Source organism: Saccoglossus kowalevskii, chromosome 13 (assembly GCF_978046115.1).
Source record: "Saccoglossus kowalevskii chromosome 13, keSacKowa6.1, whole genome shotgun sequence".
NCBI lineage: Eukaryota > Metazoa > Hemichordata > Enteropneusta > Harrimaniidae > Saccoglossus > Saccoglossus kowalevskii.
Window position 1 is genome coordinate 11743208 of NC_140653.1, and position 21073 is coordinate 11764280.

General features: G+C 35.3%; 1 protein-coding gene across 1 annotated transcript; it reads left to right on the top strand.

The window, feature by feature from the left end:
• Nucleotides 1-3384: 3384 nt before the first annotated feature.
• On the top strand, nucleotides 3385-5695 carry LOC146735004 (uncharacterized). Its single transcript, XM_085506724.1, has 4 exons — nucleotides 3385-3460; nucleotides 3579-3705; nucleotides 3851-4057; nucleotides 4844-5695. Exons 1-4 carry the CDS (start codon nucleotides 3431-3433, stop codon nucleotides 5455-5457), a joined length of 978 nt encoding a protein of 325 aa, XP_085362850.1. The 5' UTR covers nucleotides 3385-3430; the 3' UTR covers nucleotides 5458-5695.
• Nucleotides 5696-21073: the final 15378 nt, after the last annotated feature.

Here is a 21073-nt window from a genome sequence, read left to right on the forward strand (position 1 = left end):
TTCGGATTATTTAAACACATTCGAGTATGGTAACGTGATTGGCCATTTCTACATGAAGTTACATTGTTGTCAAAAGTATCTACACTTCCAATTCTATCTTGTTTAGAATTTCACATTTCTGATCCAGATACGTGTACGTTTGACATTTTTGCTCTAGATTTAAACTGTTAGTTTAATGGTAGTTTAATATTTTTGAACAGCAACGTCGTTTGAAATGTATAGGATATGTTGATGTACTGGATTGCGACACGCATCATCGTGGCGAGAACGAACACACTGTAAAACAAACTTTCAATTTCAATATGCACAATAATTTCTAAATGTGCAATGAACACAATTATACTTTGCCAAAACCACCTCAGCTAACATTCGTCCTAATTAGTATTTAGAAAATGGCTTCAAATACTTATCCCATAATACATTTCACAATAGATGGACGTGCCGGTTTTTGTAGTGTACTCAAGATTCAACTCTGTGTACATTTCATAGCCAATAATGCGTCTATAATGAGCTGCGTAAAATTACTTTAATAATCACTATTGGACACACATTCAAATTGCACATTTCCATAATTTGAGGGCATATGGTGAATTCAAAACATAAATTATAGAAACCAGTTATAGTAATGTCTTAATGGGGGGATTAATGATTTTTCCAAAATAGAGCACCCCCCCCCCCCTCAAACAAATTACGACAGATCCACTGAAAGATGCACTAAAAACTGAAGTAGTGGTCAGTTTTGGTTGACACACCCTTGCTAAATTCCCGAGGGGAATTCAATCTTCGTACGTCAAATTAAATTCTGAATTGTATTCAAAAGTGCTACGTAACAAGTGAACAACTATCAGACTGGTATTCGTTCACCGCCATAGATAGGGTGCAATGTAAGTGTTCGATGGTGAACTGGTAGCTTAAATACTCCTTCAATGTACTGTCTTTTTTATAGTCAACTGCCCTTAATGCACATGTAATTACAAGAAACCGCGAAAACGGATGATGATAGTCGCTGGATTTCTCATCAAAGCGTTTACTTCCTGACAACACGAAGTCAAGTTAATAATGAATTGTGGATTTAAAGTGAGGGATTCAAATGACAGCTTACCAATTTAGGTAAATATAATAACAAATAGTTGGTGCGAAAAAATTGCGTTAAATTCTGAACAGGGTCTATCATTTATTAAAAGTAGTTAATAGTTCAAGCACAAGAGCGTTCAAACAATGTTTCATTGTATTATTTGTAGTCCAAAATTCGTCATTAGTTTGTTGATTCGTGATACGCGATTCGTCGATTCCTGATTGATTACCCTAACCTTAGAAAAACACATATTCACCAGCTCAAATTCAAAAAAATGAATGTACACAAGACACACCTATTTTTCAGGCTTTGCACTGCCTAGTTTCTCATTCGAAACACAGTTCCCCTATGTTCGAAACAAGAAACATCGCTCCCTGTACTAGCTATTTATATTCAAATAGTAATCCTGCTTACTGAAGATAACGATTGTGCGCGGTCATTCACTGCCAAGTCAGCGAGCTACACACATGGAACTCCGCGCTACACACAACCCCCCCCCCCCAAATAACTATAACATATCTTCATTCATAGTTCTGATGAAGTATTTTAATGCAAAATGTTATAGTTTGGGTATATTTGAAGACTGAATTTTAGTTTTCTCTCACTATTAAAATGGGAATTTTGCTTTTGTTTGCGCATAACCCCATACGAAAAGCAGAGAGACAACGAATTTCACATTCCAACTGTTCTATATAATGAGCATTTCGTGAGCATCGTAAAGTTTTTTCCGTGTTTTTTTCCCAATTCTTGTTATCTACGACACCGAAGCAAAATGAACTACATATAATCATATTCATGAACACTCAGGTATCAACAGTATTGTTTTGGCCTTAGACTTAATAATACCCAGACTTGTTTTTGTAACGTGCATGTTTTATGACGCATCGACACCGATCGATGTATTATAAAACAGTATTACAATGCGTTTAATGACAAGCGGACCGAACAAACTTCAATCAAATTCGACCTTCCCGGTTTATTTACTTCCGTGCATGCATAGGGTTTAATATCGCCGATTTTCTTCCTGTGAACTGTGAACTGAAACATTTTATATATACAATGCTTATTTATTTCCATGACTAAGAGCAGTGAAACAAATAAACACGCTGTTTATTGAATGTAAACAGCCATTTCATGCGAGAAAGTAAATCACAGTCATTTCTTCGATAATAATAACGACGAATTAAATTTTTTTGACAAATATCTGCGCGTGCACACTTTACACATGAGAGTGTGAATCATTCGTCGCATGTAAGGTTAGCACGTGCCAAACATACATATGTATCTTTCAAATTATTGTTTTAACTACGACCATTACGACCATTATATTCTGTGGGTCGTATATGCTGTTAATGATTCCATACACGCCATCATACTGGTGAGACTTCAAGTGGGACTGTTACTTAATCACGTTCATAGTGTGGTCGGAAATGCTGACCGGCAGCGCTGGAACAATGGGACCACGGTAACATCTATTTATGTGTTCTCCGTAGCCATTGACACGGAGGAGGTATTGTATGGGAATTGTGTGGGGTGTACTGTCCCGCTTTGGGGACTGGGATTGCACATTATGAATGCTACAAATAAATCCCTGTGAACTGAACCCATTCTTTATACATTAAACCCACGGCCACTTTTATAACAAAAGGTTTTCAATAAATTTCACAAGCCTATGAGAATAAACAGAAAAGATTCAAACTTGTTAGCATAACAAAGTAGGTTATACTGAATTTGAGATCAATTATTTTATTCAAGACAAGTATAACTTATTTCAAACTAGTGTCGCGTTTAAATATAGGCATTTACAGTATCACTGGTTCCCTACATCGATTAAGAAGTGTTCTCAACATTCCGTGCGTCGTTTTGTGTATTCGTCAGTGCATGTTTATAGCGGGGCAACTAGTTCCGATGATTAAATCTGCTCTCACCGGTGAAAAACCATGCCTAATAATTCACCCCGTCCCATGTAAGTGACACGATATCCCCGGGATTGTAAAAATGTCTTAGAATCTTTAAAAAAATGCTTAAGTATATCAAAGTTGATCGAGAATAAAAAGGAGCGTATACATTTTAGTTTATGTTACACATCATCTGTTATCCAAATACGTTCGTTGAATTCTGCAAAAAAGTAACCAAACAACACTTAGTAAACGAAAACAGAATATGAAGCTATTGTCTGCTTTCAGTACAATACACTATATTAAGACCCTTCGGAAATATACATGTATGTTGTAATCCCTTGCTAAGGGAGTTCTCGGCTTTTGTATTATGAATGCGTCGATTATAAATATACCACCACTCACGTATAAGTGCACCATTTGATAGTGTACACTGTTCTTCACAGTATCTGCAAACATGAACAGAGTGTTGCCGGAAAAAAGCAATGTATGATGTTTATCATTTTCTTGACTATATTGTAAACTTGAAAGTATTTTTATGGCTGACATATACTTTCTATAGTATTGATTAGTATTTATAACATAATTGTAACGTCTATTTCCAGCCCGTGGAAGCTGGCGGCTCTTTCTACAAGCGCCTAGCTGTTGGTGTTACCTCCGTTATTGCAACAACGCTCACCGTCGGTACCGTACTTGTGTCAACTGTCGGTAATACTGAACCTGGCATTGCAGGTAAATGTAACAATTAGTAATTTTAAAATTCGAATTGATATGCGTAGGTTAAAACACTCAAAATGTGCGCGGACATATATAACTACAATCTTGGAGTATCTGTGAAGTCGTAAATTTTATTGTTTTCATATATTGTGTATATTAGCTACGGCACTTGTGGACAGACAAGATACAGGGGTGACACGCACCTCATATGGGACAGGGACATCACATCCGACCACGGCTGCCCATCTTGTCACCGATGTGGACACTATTACGAAACGACTGACAACATCCATCACGACAATGCCGACTACAACATTTGGTGTGACGACTGATGTATGTACGGGAAACATTATATTTCCAACAGAATGTAAGTATATCGAGGTATATTGATAGGTATATACCGTGTTAATGCTTAAGTGCACTGCCGGGACATTCTTGGAAACTGTTAACTGCTTTAAGTATGATACTGCTCAATTTTGGAGATCACCAACAGAGCATACGAATCACAAATTATCAAAAAATGCTTTTTGGGCATAATTTGCAAGGATGTACAAAATGAAAGGTATAATTTGGTTTTAAGAAGCGATAGCGCGATCTTTTTTTCACATCGAGAACATAAATATTTATAATATAGCATTGTCTATATTTTGTGTGATGTGATTTTACGTGTAGAAAAAATTTACACTGGTTGAATATGCTGCAACTCAGATGGCCAGGGATGATTAAATTTGTATAACCTTAACATGTTTTTTTTCAACGAAACCTTCATGTCTGCGTTGAGATCATATTTATTTTAATAGCAAGGTTTGTTCTCATCAAACAATATTACACACAGGTTAAATGTTGCGTAATCAAGTCTTTGATTTCTAAATCATGCTTTGTTATTTTCCAATTTGTTACAAATGAGGTGAAACTACAACACCTTGCAGTATGGCGCCGAGACTGATAATGAATGGATGCTCCAAAGTGGCCATCAACCTTCGATTATACTGTATACTTATTATGATTTGTTAGAAACTTTTTTTCATTAATTTGTATTTGTCTATACTATTTTGGAAGAAATAGACCTATTTTCGTCTTAGTTACTGAATTCTCGACTTGCTTATACTATAATATTCTCGTTTGATGTTTGGTCCCTTTTCTCTGTAAGCAGTACAGCCGGTAGGGTTTTGGCCACTGAATTCGAAGTATGGACTCTCCGATATATCTACTGGTGGTAACCATGGCGTTTCCACAGGTGCATATTTAGATGAGAATGGTGGACGTTGTGGTGCGTATCGTTTCACTGGCTCATCGAATTCCTACATTGAAGTCCCAAACAACGGTATTTTGGATACTCGTTATTCAATCACAATTCTTATGTACGTAAATCTTGGGGGGCAGCCCGGGCCACTTTTTAATTTCAAAAGAAACGGCTACGGAGTTCACGTTTTCATAGTAGAAAATGATGCTTTGTTTTTCCGAGCTATACGTAGAAATATGAGTCATCCAAATTTTGCTATACATAAATACCTACCATTGCATCAGTGGCTTTTTGTAGGTGGCAGCTATAATTATAATACCGGTATGTCCAGAATATACGTAAATGGACTAGAGGTGGGCTCTAAATATATAGGACGGACGGAGATCGCAACTCAATTTGAAGCACGTTTGGGATCACGAATTGGTGATAACAGATCGTTTGGTGGAATGATGTCATGCGTCCAGGTTTATGACAGGGAGTTATCAATTGACGAAATTACACAAGCCCAGTCCGTCTGCGCTTAATTCAACATGGAAACAAATATGTGTTTTTTTTTAAATAGATGAGTTTATGAGATAGTTGTTATGATTTATTCTTTGTATACAGAAATTTTTGCGAATAAGTCTTATGAATGTTATCATGTCTATGTGTATTTAATTGAGTTTACAGAATTATATTTGTCACTATGTGTGGGTTAGATTTTGAAACATTTTATTTTTGTATTTTCCTTAGTGTTATTAAAAATACTGTTTGACAATTAAATTGTATGTTGATATATATGTGCACATACATATATATATGCACTCGATTACAAACAAAGTTATAAACATGTATTGAAACGCATCGATGTTGTGGCGTGAATATCTTCAGTATTCTAGTTAAGAATGAAACCCAGAATTGTTTTTCATTTTCTATTGCCAATATATTCTTTCAATATATTTCCTCCTATTATCACTGAGTAAATGATGGATTCCGTGTTTTTAGTTGAATACTGTTATATTTCTTTACACTATACACACATTGGATTGAAATGTTGAATGTTCCAGATGTTCCCAATCAATGAAAAGAATTCTGATTAATATTTTTGGCCAGTAGCAGTAGGTCTGACATTACTTTTAGGTAAATTGACCAATTTTTACACTTTATGTGGACAAATTCAATAATGATTTTTTAGTCGCCAGAGCAACCGATTTCAGTTTTTATTTCTCTGTATGTTCTCAATTTGTTTTTGTGATGCACGCCCTTATCATCATCAAACATGCATTTTTTACTTTTTTTCTGGAATTGCATTGCTGTATTTAATTTGCCCATCTTCCCAGATATTACTTAAATTTAGGTTTTCCAAAATCTTTTTCACACCAGATACCCAGTTTTTAGTACCAGAATCATGCATCATTATAGCAAGCTTGTATGCTTCACATACTAATGTATTTTCAGGCATTTCCTGAACCCTCATCCAATATTTTAACAATTGTTTTGTACCCTGTATTGTAAGAGGATACCTCCCTAATTCAATTAAACATGGAAAGTTTGAGGCTCTGCTGTTCACCTTTAATATTTGTATTATTTGTAGTCCAAAAGTCGTCATTAGCTTGTTGATTCGTGATACGCGATTCGTCGATTCCTTTTTGATTACCCTAACTCTAGAAAAACACATATCCATCAGCTCCAATTCAAGAAAATTAATGTGCATAAGACACACATATTTTCCAGGCTTTGCACTGCCTAGTTTCTCATTCGAAACACAGTCCCCCTGTGTTCGAAACAAAAAACATCGCTCCCTGAACAAGCTACAGTATTTATATTCAAATAGTAATCTCGTTTACTGAAGATAACGATTGTGCGCGGTCATTCACTGCCAAGTCAGCGAGCTACATACATGGAACACCACGCTACACACAACCCCCCCAAATAACTATAACATATCTTCATTCATAGTTCTGATGAAGTATTTTAATGCAAAATGTTATAGTTTGGGTATATTTGAAGACTGAATTTTAGTTTTCTCTCACTATTAAAATGGGAATTTTGTTTTTGTTTGCGCATAACCCCATACGAAAAGCAGAGAGACAACGAATTTCACATTCCAACTGTTCTATATAATGAGCATTTCGTGAGCATTGTAAAGATTTTCCGTGTTTTTTTTCCAATTCTTGTTATCTACGACACCGAAGCAAAATGAACTACATATAATCATATTCATAAACACACAGGTATCAACAGTATTGTTTTGGCCTTAGACTTAATAATACCCAGACTTGTTTTTGTAACGTGCATGTTTTATGACGCATCGACACCGATCGATGTATTATAAAACAGTCTTACAATGCCTTTAATGACAAGCGGACCGAACAAACTTCAATCAAATTCGACGTTCCCGGTTTATTTACTTCCGTGCATGCATAGGGTTTAATATCGCCGATTTTCTTCCTATGAACTGTGAACTGAAACATTTTATATATACAATGCTTATTTATTTCCATGACTAAGAGCAGTGAAACAAATAAACACGCTGTTTATTGAATGTCAACAACCATTTCATGCGAGAAAGTAAATCACAGTCATTTCTTCGATAATAATAACGACGAATTAAATTTTTTTGACAAATATCTGCGCGTGCACACTTTACACATGAGAGTGTGAATCATTCGTCGCGTGTAAGGTTAGCACGTGCCAAACATACATATGTATCTTTCAAATTATTGTTTTAACTACGACCATTATATTCTGTGGGTCGTATACGCTGTTAATGATTCCATACACGCCATCATACTGGTGACACTTCAAGTGGGACTGATACTTAATCACGTTCATAGTGTGGTCGGAAATGCTGACCGGCAGCGCTGGAACAATGGGACCACGGTAACATCTATTTATGTGTTCTTCGTAGCCATGGACACGGAGGAGGTATTGTATGGGGATTGTGTGGCGGTGTACTGTCTCGCTTTGGGGGCTGGCATTGCACATTATGAAAGCTACAAATAAATCCCTGTGAACTGAACCCATTTTTTTATACATCAATCCCACGGCCACTTTTATAACAAAAGGTTTCACAAGTCTATAGAATAAACAGAAAGGATTCAATCTTGTTAGCATCGGTACTACCACTGAAGATGGCCACTCAGACGATACACCACCAGTACCCCCAGTTATAATTAATGCTCTATTAAAGGATCTGGAAGCTTTTAGAAACATATTGTGCAACAGATTTGGAAAGCAGAATACGTAAGATTAGTTCTAACGATGGCTGTATGGAAAATGTACCACCTGGTATTTCGGAAGAGCACTGTGAAGTCACTCATTCTCCACCGCAAGCTCCGCCATATGAATCTGAATCAGATCGGCTTAATTCAATTATTATTGGAGATTCACTTCTCCGAGATATTGATTCAAGTAGATTATACAAAACAGAAGTGATTGCAATGTCAGGGGCGCTTTTCCCGGATGTTTCAAGGTGTATTGACAATATGTCAGAATTGATTGCAAACAGCGACTCGGTTATCATCCATTGTGGAACCAATCATGTTCAGAATTTTATTTTTGAACATGACATCGTTAACGAATGCACATCATCTGTTAACAAAGTTAAAGCTATTAATCCAGCAACCAAGATTTTTATTTCAAGTGTGTGTCCAAGAGACGACTATTTGCGTGCAGCTGTGAATTAATTAAATCGATCACTTCGACTCGTGGCGGAAAACAATGGTGCTTCTTTCATTGACAATGACACAATATTACGTAACAATGCTGGTACCATTAACACTAACTTATACAGTGACAAGGTTCATTTGAATGCCCGGGGTACAGGCAGGTTGGTGGGAAATTGTAATACCATGTGTCCTATAACTCGATCCATCCAGTTTTCAAACCGACGTAATAGTGCTCATCGTAGAAGTATCCATGGGGATAATTTGAATCCTCATATCCACTCTAATAGCAGACGACGTGTGACGTGCTACAGCTGTGGTAGTGTTGGTCATACTTTCCACGTGTGTAATTTAAATAGGCAGCAGCACAACAGTAGCGATGTAAAGTGTCACAATTGCGGCGAGGCAGGCCATACAGTTCGCGTAGGTCGTCAAGTAACAGGTATTCGATGCTGGAGTTGTGGGAAAACGGGTCACAAGCAGAAACACTGTAACTTTTAGATATCCGGCCAGGATGACACGGCCGTTTCTAGCCACTCCAGTTGTAGTATTTCGGACAATTGCAGTCTCGTGAATAATTTAAACCTCCAGAATGGTCTGAGGCTTGGGTTTATTAATATTAACCATTTATCTAACAAAATTGATGAGCTTAATTTGATACTTACTGCTGATTGTAAAAAACAAGTCGACTTATTTTTTGTATGTGAAACCTTTCTCAATTCATCTTACCATGACAATGAGTTTCATATTAATGGTTTCAATTTAATTAGGCGGGACCGTCCAAACGGGAGAGGGGGTGACTTGTGGCTTTCATCAACTCCGACATCGTTTTCAGTCGTAGACTTGACCTTGAGAACAATTTTATTGAAATTATGTGGATTGAATTAACTCTACCCACTTGTAGGTCTATTTTACTTGGTTGCGTTTATAGACCTCCAAGTACTGTTCATAACATAGATGTGATGTTAGCTCATAACATTGAAAACGCTTATCTAGAAGGCAAAGAAATGTATATTTTTGGTGACTTTAATTATGATGTTCTATCTAATTGTTCTCACTACTTGTTTAATTGCTTAGCTGATTTAGGCTTTTCTCAAATTATTAATGGTGTTACGAGGCCTGCGTCCGGTAAATGTCTGGACCATGTTTATGTAAATCATAATGAAAACGTTAATTTGGCTCTCATTCACAACTTGGGTATTTCGGACCATAACCCTATATTCGTGGTTCGCAAACTCCGTTCCTTCCCTCAATCAAACAATCATGTTTCTATTCGTTATAGAAATTTCAAAGTGTTCGTTGAGTCTCTATTTTTGGCTGACTTTCGGAACACGCCTCTAATTTCCGTTCACAACATTACTGATACTAATTTAGCTTTTGAGACTTGGCATTCTATTTTTAATAATATTTGTGATTCGCATGCCCCATTTGTTTGTAGACGTGTGAAAAAATTAAGACAGCCAGGATGGCTGAATACGGACATTCTACTTAAAATTAGAGAAAGAGACAAACTTCGGAGGCGTGCACGTACTTTATGTGATGTCACTGTCCTAAACCAATATAGAGCCAAACGTAATCTGGTAGTTAATTTAATCAAGGCCGCTAAGAAAAACCATTATATTCAACTTATCAAAATCAATAGCTCCAACAGTGCCGCCTTGTGGAAAACCCTTAACGATTTGATCATTGGTGGTAAATCTAACTCTCTCAACGTTAATATTTCAGTTGGCAATTGTTAATAATTTCAATACACATTTCGCTTCTGTTGCCGACAAGTTACGACCCAATGTTTCAGTGGGTGATTCATATTTTACGAATTTACGGAAATTTATTGAACCCAAATTGACCAATACTCGTCAATTTGTTATTCCGCCGGTCACATGCCAGTTCGTGAAGAACCAACTGTTTTCACTATCAAGTTCTAAGTCAGCTGGCTTTGACAATACATCATCTAAACTTTTGCGTATTTCTGCTCCATTCATTTGTGAAAGTATTGTTTATTTATTCAACCTTAGCATTTCATCAGGTATTTTTCCAGACATGTTTAAGCATGCCAAAGTTATTCCATTACACAAGGGCGGATCCCAGGACATGTGTAATTTTCGTCCAATTTCGCTTCTCCCAATAATCTCAAAAATCTTTGAAAAACACGTGCATGATCACTTATACCATTATTTGAACAGTAATGATTTAATTTCTAAATCGCAGTCAGGTTTTCGGAAATCACATTCTTGCCATACAGCTACAATATGGATGATGGCTTATTGTGTGGTTTGCTTTTCCTTGATTTAAGCATATGGTAGATAAACATGTATTATTAAATAAGCTCTCAATTTATGGCATTTCTCCAATCTCCCTTGTTTGGTTTAATTCTTATTTAACTGACAGAAAGCAAGTTGTGTATTTGATGGGTAAACAGTCGGATGCTGTCAATATTCGACATGACGTACCACAGGGTTCGATTTTAGGACCATTATTATTTCTTCTATTTATTAATGACCTACCATTATTTCTTGAAAACAGTTCCATTGATATGTATGTGGACGATCAAACTCTGTTATCGTCTGGACCAAGCATCAATGTAGTCACAAAGTGCATTAATGATGATGTTTGGCCAATTTTGCGTTGGGTTAATTGCAATTACATGTCAATCAACACATCTAAATCAAAATCTATGCTTGTTGGATCCTGTCAAAGGCTAAATAATAATGGCGAAGATTTTCTGGTTAACTTCAATGGTGAAATAATTAAAACAGTCAGTTTCGAAAAGTCGCTCGGGGTGGTTTTAGATAAAACTCTATCATGGGATTATCATGTTGATATACTTTGTAAAAAGCTTAGCCAAAGAATTGGTGTTCTTATGAGAGTTCGCAGCTTCTTACCTATTTCCGTCAGAAGAACATTGTATTTTTCATTTATTCAGTCGTTATTGGACTATTGCTGTATAGTATGGGGAAATACAAGTCAATCAAATTTATGTCGGGTGTATAAGCTTCAGAAAAGGGCAGTTCGTGTGATTTCCTCTGACAACTTTAGCCAATCGTCGTTTGAACTGTTCAAAAAACATAGTATCTTGCCTATCGATTACAGAATTTCATATTTTCTAGGTATCGTAATGTATATGGCAACCAATGGCTTGGCGCCTTTATATATAAGTGAAATGTTCAGTCCTATCTCCCAAACCCACAAGTATAGTACATGTTCCTCTCTTAAAAATAATTTACGCATTACTAAATGGAAAACATCCATGGGTCAGAGGACGTTTCAGTATAGAGGGGTAACCCTATGGAATAACTTGCCATTCCATATCAGAAATTCAGCCTCTTTAGGCATTTTTAAGAAAACCTACAAAATTTATCTGAGTGAAAAATTTGTTGTAAATGGCTCAAGCCTATAATATGTATATTGTGTTTTTTGTCCCTACAGAGGGCCCAATGAAAATTACTTTATTGTATATTGGCCTACCCTCTTTAAATAAAGTGTTAAATTAAATTAAATAAATAAAAGTTCCGATGATTAAATCTGCTCTCACCGGTGAAACCATGCCTAATAGTTCACCCCGTCACATATAAGTGACACGATTTCCCCGGGAATGTAAAAACGTCTTAGAATCTTTAAAAAATGCTTATTATAAGTATATCAAAGTTGATCGAGAATAAAAATTAGCGAACATTTTAGTTCATGTTACACATCATCTGTTATCCAAATACGTTCGTTGAATTATGCAAAAAAGTAACCCAACAACACTTAGTAAAAGAAAACAGAATATGAAGCTATTGTCTGCTTTCAGTACAATACACTATATTAAGACCCTTCGGAAATATACATGTATGTTATAATCCCTTGCTAAGGGAGTTCTCGGCTTTTTTATGTTGAATGCGTCGATTATAAATATACAACTTCTCACGTATAAGTGCACCATTTGATAGTGTACACTGTTCTTCACAGTATCTGCAAACATGAACAGAGTGTTGCCGGAAAAAAGCAATGTATGATGTTTATCATTTTCTTGACTATAATGTAAACTTGAAAGTATCTTTATGGCTGACATATACTTTCTATAGTATTGATTAGTATTTATAACATAATTATAATGTCTATTTCCAGCCCGTGGAAGCTGGCGGCTCTTTCTACAAGCGCCTAGCTGTTGGTATTACCTCCGTTATTGCAACAACGCTCACTGTCGGTACCGTACTTGTGTCAACTGTCGGTAATACTGAACCTGGCATTGCAGGTAAATGTAACAATTAGTAATTTTAAAATTCGAATTGATATGCGTAGGTTAAAACACTCAAAGTGTGCGCAGACATATATAACTACAATCTTGGAGTATCTGTGAAGTCGTAAATTTAATTGTTTTCATATATTGTGTATATTAGCTACGGCAGTTGTGGACAGACAATATACAGTGGTCTCACGCACCTCATATTGGATAGGGACATCACATCCGACCACGGCTGCCCATCTTGTCACCGATGTGGACACTATTACGAAACGACTGACAACATCCATCACGACAGTGCCGACTACAAAATTTGATGTGACGACTGATGTATGTACGGGAAACATTATATTTCCAACAGAATGTAAGTATATCGAGGTATGTTGATAGGTATATACCGTGTTAATGCTTAAGTGCACTGCCGGGACATTCTTGGAAACTGTTAACTGCTTTAAGTATGATACTGCTCAATGTTGGAGGTCACCAACAGAGCATACGAATCACGAATTATCACAAAATGCTTTTGGGGCATAATTTGCAAGCATGTACAAAAATGAAAGGTATAATTTGGTTTTAAGAAGCGATAACACGATCTTTTTTTCACATCGAAAGCATAAATATTCATAAAATAGCATTGTTTATATTATGTGTGATGTGATTTTACGTGTAGAAAAAATGTACACTGGTTGAATATTCTGCAACTCAGATGGCCAGGGATGATTAAATTTGTGTAACCTTAACATGTTTTTTTTTTCAACGAAACCTTCATGTCTGCGGTGAGATCCTATTTATTTTAATAGCAATGATTGTTCTCATCAAACAATATTAAACACAGGTCAAATGTTGCGTAATCAAGTCTTTGAATTCTAAATCATGCTTTGTTATTTTCCAATTTGTTACAAATGAGGTGAGACTACAACACCTTGTAGTATGGCGTCGAGACTAAAAATGAATGGATGCTCCAAAGTAGCCATAAACCTTCGATTATACTGTATACTTATTATGATTTGCTAGAAACTTTTTTTCATTAATTTGTATTTGTCTATACTATTTTGGAAGAAATAGACCTATTTTCGTCTTAGTTACTGAATTCTCGACTTGCTTATACTATAATATTCTCGTTTGATGTTTGGTCTCTTTTCTCTGTAAGCAGTGCAGCCGGTAGGGTTTTGGCCACTGAATTCGAAGTATGGACTCTCCGATATATCTACTGGTGGTAACCATGGCGTTTCCACAGGTCCATATTTAGATGAAAATGGTGGACGCTGTGGTGCGTATCGTTTCACTGGCTCATCGAATTCCTACATTGAAGTCCCAAACAACGGTATTTTGGATACTCGTTATTCAATCACAATTCTTATGTACGTAAATCTGGGGGGGCAGCCTGGGCCACTTTTTTATTTCAATAGAAACGGCTACGGAGTTCACGTTTTCATAATAGTAAATGGTGCTTTAGTTTTCCAAGTTGTACGTAGAAATATGAGTAGTCCAATTTTTGTTGTACATGGATACCTACCATTTCATCAGTGGCTGTTTGTAGGTGGCAGCTATAATTATAATACCGGTATGTCCAGAATATACGTAAATGGACTAGAGGTGAGCTCTGAATATATAGGACAGACAGAGATCGCCACTCAATTTGAAGCACGTTTGGGATCACGAATGGGTGATAACAGATCGTTTGGTGGAATGATGTCATGCGTCCAGGTTTATGACAGGGAGTTATCAATTGACGAAATTACACAAGCCCAGTCAGTCTGCGCTTAATGCAACATGGAAACAAATATGTTTGTTTGTTTTTTAGATAGATGAGTTTATGAGGTAGTTGTTGTGATTTATTCTTTGTATACAGAAATGTGTGCGAATAAGTCTTGTGAATGTTATGTCTATTTGTATTTAATTGATTTTACAGAATTATATTTGTCACTATGTGTGGGTTAGATTTTGAAATATTTTAGCAACTTTGGGCGTAGTGGGTAATAAGGTTTATTTTTGTATTTTTCTTAGTGTTATTAAAAATAATGTTTGACAATTAAATTGTTTGTTGATATATATGTGCACACACACATATATTCGGTAGGTAGCGCGAACACTCGATTACAAACAAAGTTATAAACATATATTGAAGCGCATCGATGTTGTGGCGTGAATATCTTCAGTATTCTAGTTAAGAATGAAATCCAGAAATTGTTTTTTCATTTCCTATTGCCAATATAATCTTCCTTTACACTAGTAATAAGACAGGAAAATTTTGCCCCTATTATCACTGAGTAAATGATGGATTCCGTGTTTTTAGTTGAATACTGTTATATTTTTTTACACTATACACACATTGGATTGAAATGTTGAATGTTCCAGATGTTCCCAATCAATGAAAAGAATTCTGATTAATATTTTTGGCCAGTAGCAGTAAGTCTGACATTACTTTTAGGTAAATTGACCAATTTTTACACTTTATGTGGACATATTCAATAATGACTTTTAGTCGCCTGAGCACCGATTTCATTCAATATTTTCATAAATAATTTGCGGACATAAATACAAAGTAGCGGTAATTTATTCATAGGCCCTGAAACCTCCACTTCATACGATAATTTCAAAGATAAAAGTTAAACACGGCTATTTTCCTAGTTAGATATACTATTCATGCCAATAGACAAGAAGTCTGCAATTATTGTCCGTATTGCCTGTGTTTATTTTTAAAGACAACGAATTTGTTCTCAGATGTTGAGAAAAAGTTTCATACCATTTACAATAAATACTACATAATAGCTTATTTGGAATTGCATATTTAAAATAAAGGACGAGGTCGCTCTATTTTTCATAGTATTAACGCCAAGCTGTCATTGGCTTGCACCACTTGTCTAGTTCCTTCATCAAATGGTTTGATTTGATTCTACCTAGGAAATGTTTAGAGCTCACTACGATACCGCACGCTCATTATCCATTATCATTATCAATTTTCGAACGGTCTCCCTCTTAGTAAAGAATGAGATTGATATAGATTTTTAGTGGATGTAAGAGTTGTCTTTTAAAATCCAGATGATAATGGTTAACTGTGTTGAAATACTTCTGTTGACAAGTACGATATCTCCAGTGATCCAGTATTCGGATATAACTTTGTAACTGTTCAGACTATGAGTAGTATGATATTAGCTTCTTCTGGTACCATCTTCTCTAATTTTCCCAAAAAATATTATACCTTGTCTTACTTACAGGGTAGATTGACGATGAACTCATTAAATGGCACTGGGCCCAACACTTCATTCTGCAACTTTGAAGTACACGAATGTTTTTTTTTTATTTTACAGTGCGAGTGAAGAGATAGAAGTGTGGTGAACTCACGCGCTTTCTCACGGAAAATCTATGTCTGTACATAAATAATCTTTATTGTTTTTTACAAACAGAAAAAAACGACTAGAAGCAAAATGAAACATACACAGAATGAAAGATTAGTAAATAATACAAAAAATACAATGTATTTTGAAATGCCGTAGAGACTACACATAACACGCCTCCGTCCCAATACTACATCCATCTTCTGATATATACACAGAAGGGTATGCTTTGTTCAATATCTCTCAAGTAGAATTCCTTTTTATATGACCAAAACGGTATTTGTAAATTTGTAAACATAGTAGTGTGATTTACAATTCAATACAGCTGACTAACATCGATCAATTACTCGGCTGCGAACTTCCCTCGCGGCTGGGATTGTCATAATAGATCTATGTATGTTACTTGTACAAAATAACCCCCGGATGTTAAGCTATTTAAATTCGCGCTCAACTTAAACAAAAAAAAATATTTCCAAACTAGAAGAAACAAAAGTCGGCAGTGACATAAAATAATCAATCCCATAACAGATACAATTTCAAAAAAGACATTTCCTCTGAAACAATGAAGTATGAAAATGAAATAATAGGCATCTTTGGTAGATTGTGAAATTTGAACAAATCCAATTTAGCCCTCTGAATAACAACACCAGTGGCAAATGACGAAACTTAATACGCAGCACTAGAATTCTTTAATGATGATATATCATACAAGTCACTAAAAAGTACATACTTGTACATAATTTTATCATGAGTACATTTCATCATATAAAACGGTGCATGATGTATGAACTCGTTAGTATTCTGATGTCAATGCGCTTAGCAAGTGTTTCGAATTGAATGTCTTACATAAAGTTGGGTCGTTCTTATTATGCAACGCTTGAACTAACTGTAACTTATGGTATGATACAATTTACAATTCGGGGTTTATGTTTTCACCCATAGACAAGCAGCCCAAGATATGTGGATAGCAAGCTGTTGGTAGAGATTAATTTGCGTTGAGTTCAATGTTTCTTCATATACAGAGCAGTTTGTGAATAAGTCACTTGATACGCACAAATATTGGTGTTTGGCCGTAATTATTGAACTTCGTAAGAGAGGAGCATATGTAGCGGTTTATTTCAAGTCGAATGTGTTGAATTCATGTTCTGTTGGTGAATGGTTAGTGTTTACAATTATATTTCTACTGCATGAAAACTTGACATGATTTGGATTTGTTTGTGAGGTACTAGTAACCAATGTTAATTTGTCAAAAAAGCGATTAATCAAGTTGGCGAATTTAAACCAGCTCCAGGATGTGACATGACTGGTAAGCGCTACACGTTTATGAGGGAATATTTTCATTTGTCTTTTTGTATTTCAATATTATTTTTTTTTATGTTTCTAATATTTTTTTCCCCTTTATATATTACATTGCAGTTTCATTTGTGGTTTATTTTCAACTGTACTTTTCATTTTTATATATTTCAGTTAATTACTATTAACGTAGTTGGGTTTTCATTTTTCTTTTTTTCCATTTTTGTGTTTTGCTTTGTTGAAAATTCACTTGTAATACTTTGCTTGAAGTGTGTTATAGAAATGTCGCACATGTTTTATTTTGTTTGATAAGTCACGCCGTAACCATCAAAGGTTACATATACAGAAACAGCTGTTAGTCACTTGTTAGCTCTAACTAGCAAAGAAACACAGTTCCGCTTTTATGTTTATTCTTCTCAGTAATTCGATGGTAACAAATAAAAACAAAACGGGACAGATTTCAATAGATAGTTGCAATTGATGTGTCTTTGTAAGAACGGTTATAAGATGCAATTTGAAAAAAATAAAGTAAATAAATATCAAATTTTCATGATATCCAACAAAAATCCCAAAGTACTTTCTGAATGTGTGGTATATATTTCTATAGAATGCATGTACAACTGAACTATAAAAATGAATATATAAAAAATAAATATATGAACAATATTTTTGTAGATTGCATTACGATTACGTGCGAAAATGACAGAACTAAAATTATATTTTTAAGACACCTCTGAAGTCAGAAATGCATTGAAAAAATGTTTTGAGAGGATAATAACTTCACACTTGGTTTTCAAAATATACACATTTCACTGAACTTAGGAATTTTAGTTCTCACACACACAATAAAAAATCTGAAAACAGGATTGCTCACTAAGACTTTAATGTGGAAGTTATTTATTTGCACTAGTGATTCGGTATATTTTGGGGCTGTATTTTGGCGAACACCGCATCACCAATGAGAATAGCTTTCATATACACACACGTCCTGACGAGGTCATAGCGTCCTCTAGTACTGTTGAAGTTTCGATGTCATTTTTTTCTCAAAGTCTTAGCACATCCTAACTCATATGTGGCACCCAGTGAATTTTATTCTAATTCAGAATAAAATTGCTTCTGTTGTGAAAGAACGTTTTATTGCTAAGGCTAGTCGTTTTTTCTACTTTTTTATTATTAGTTAGGATTTAAGAAGACAATATCTCTTTAAAAACGATAGCTTATGAGCTGGGAAATCTATATGCCACAAGCAGGAGAGCGTGAGATATTGTTGTGGAGGAGTAGAGCATTCGTCGTATTAAAATTAAAATTAAAAAGATTATGTAGTCCTCATTGGATAAAAATCACTATATTTGTGGTGGTAAATCCATTAACATATTTGAATTTGTTTTTGTACCTTTTGTTTATAACAAATTAATCCTCATGTTAATAAAGAAATAAATTGGCCAGCAAAGTGCATATCTTGTCCCGATTAGAATGATGATAGACCTAGGAACACTATCATACAGTTTAATATGGTTTAGAATTAGACATTTACGGAAAGCTAAAAGTGTGAAGCTGTCGGTGGAATGATATATCTTTTCATGAATGCGAACACGCATAGATAGCACAGAATCCCATCTACTTGAGTAAAATGTTTGTAAAGTTCAAAGTCAAAATATTATATTATATATATACTGCTGAAATCCAGTGATGTTATATGAGAATGTTGCATGTTTTGTGGGTTTTAATATTACATTTATTGTCAGAGTGTAGTATTTGACTTGGTTTAATATTCTTATAGCAAGTTATGGTTTTGTCTTAAATTACCTTGTACTCTAGCGTTTTTACAATATCCTGATGATCCAAAGGACACACATATTTCTAGAGACAGTGGTATATGTAACCTATCGTGACCTTTTTAACCTGGCAACGGCTCGGTCGGTGTGTAGTGTATTATCATATCTGTTATGAAATTACCAGGTTTATAGTGCCCTTAGAGACTCAATCCACCAACAGCACCTAAACTAGAGAACTTGGTGGTTTATATAAAGAAAAAGGAGAAATTGTTACAATAAGGGGAAAATAATGTACCAAATATAGATATAACAACAATTACTAAACCGACGTACATGGATAACGCGTTGGTAAACATAATCATCCCAGTGAAAGATTGATACATGGACCCCACGGTATAAAACCAAGGGGTGGATTTAACCACAAACATACACCATCCTGCACCTCTGTGAATGGAAAACTGGGGTTCTTACATTATTGCTCTTAAATTGGTCTGTCAAATTTAACTTTGGGGTTTGTTTTTTAATTACGATGGAGCCGGAACTTCTCTTTTACATACAAGGACACTAATAATGTTTCTATACCGAGCAAATCCACCATACGGGCAGAAGGATAATTTGCTTCTTTACAGTTTCAGTTCAGAAAAGTCATGCCATAAAATAATGAATTGAATACTCGAAGCAGATTGGTTCTTGGGGGGATTCCCTCAAACTGTTCTTGCTGTTTAGATTAGCACTTCGCAGGTATCTGGTGGTATAGAATTATGGAGTATTGTCCATCTAAATCTCAGGTGGCATGCGAGTGTGTATAAAAAGAACTTTCGTAATCACTTCGAGGATCTACATCGAAAACAAAACATAGCCATTCTCTTGCTATAAGCTACTGGATTGTTGCTAGAGCTTCTTAACAGACAGAAATGAACAGATAAACTGTCGAATGAGTGATTTCAAAGTAGTTCATAAAGTCATTTTATAATAAAAAAAAATGAAATATACATTTGGACTATTTGTATGCCGTTTTAAAATATGGAAAGAGATTCGAAGTAGTTAATTCTGTGACCAAAATGTGCAACCCTTGTAAAAATGTAAAAATATCAGCAGCCAAAATATATACAAGGCACAGATGTACTCTTATTAGATTGTTCTCACGAGATTCCTTTTTTTCACGTGAATTGGAATGAAATTGTGTTTGGGGTGATGTATACAAGTTTTACCCTCTAGTCGTAATCTCAGGGAAGTGATCGTAACGATATACATTTCAATATTATTAGCAAATTAGAAGTGTATATGTCACACACAACGTAATATTACCGTAATTGGTATAGTACAGGTGTGATGGTTCAAATACCAAAATGGCAACAGTAACAAAAAGACGTCCCTGGCGGCGATGATAAAATACGAACACGGAGCCAACAGATGAGGTTTCAACTGGTACTGGTATTATTATACTCTGCAAACATCAAGTACAATAACGCGGTAAAACTCCACTACTCCAATAACTAGATACTTAAACTCCAATACAATTCAACGAGATCTCCGATCTGATCTCAGTGCTGAACAACTCCCCTATATATACCCACACTGTCTATAAATAGACCATTACATCAGCATACATAATGAGTCTGGAACTTACTACAAATTTCTAGAATGTTCCATTACCTTCTATTGCCTTCTACAGTGCCCTATTACCTATTCAACCAACTTCTAAAAATTCCACCCAGACACAGTACGGTTCTAGAACATACTCAGTCACACGGAAGTGGTAAACAAGTCGTATGCGACAGTATATTACGCAAACAATAATTGTAATAATGATGATTGTAATATTAAATTATCATTTAAAAATTATTGTTTGGAGAAATCTCAAA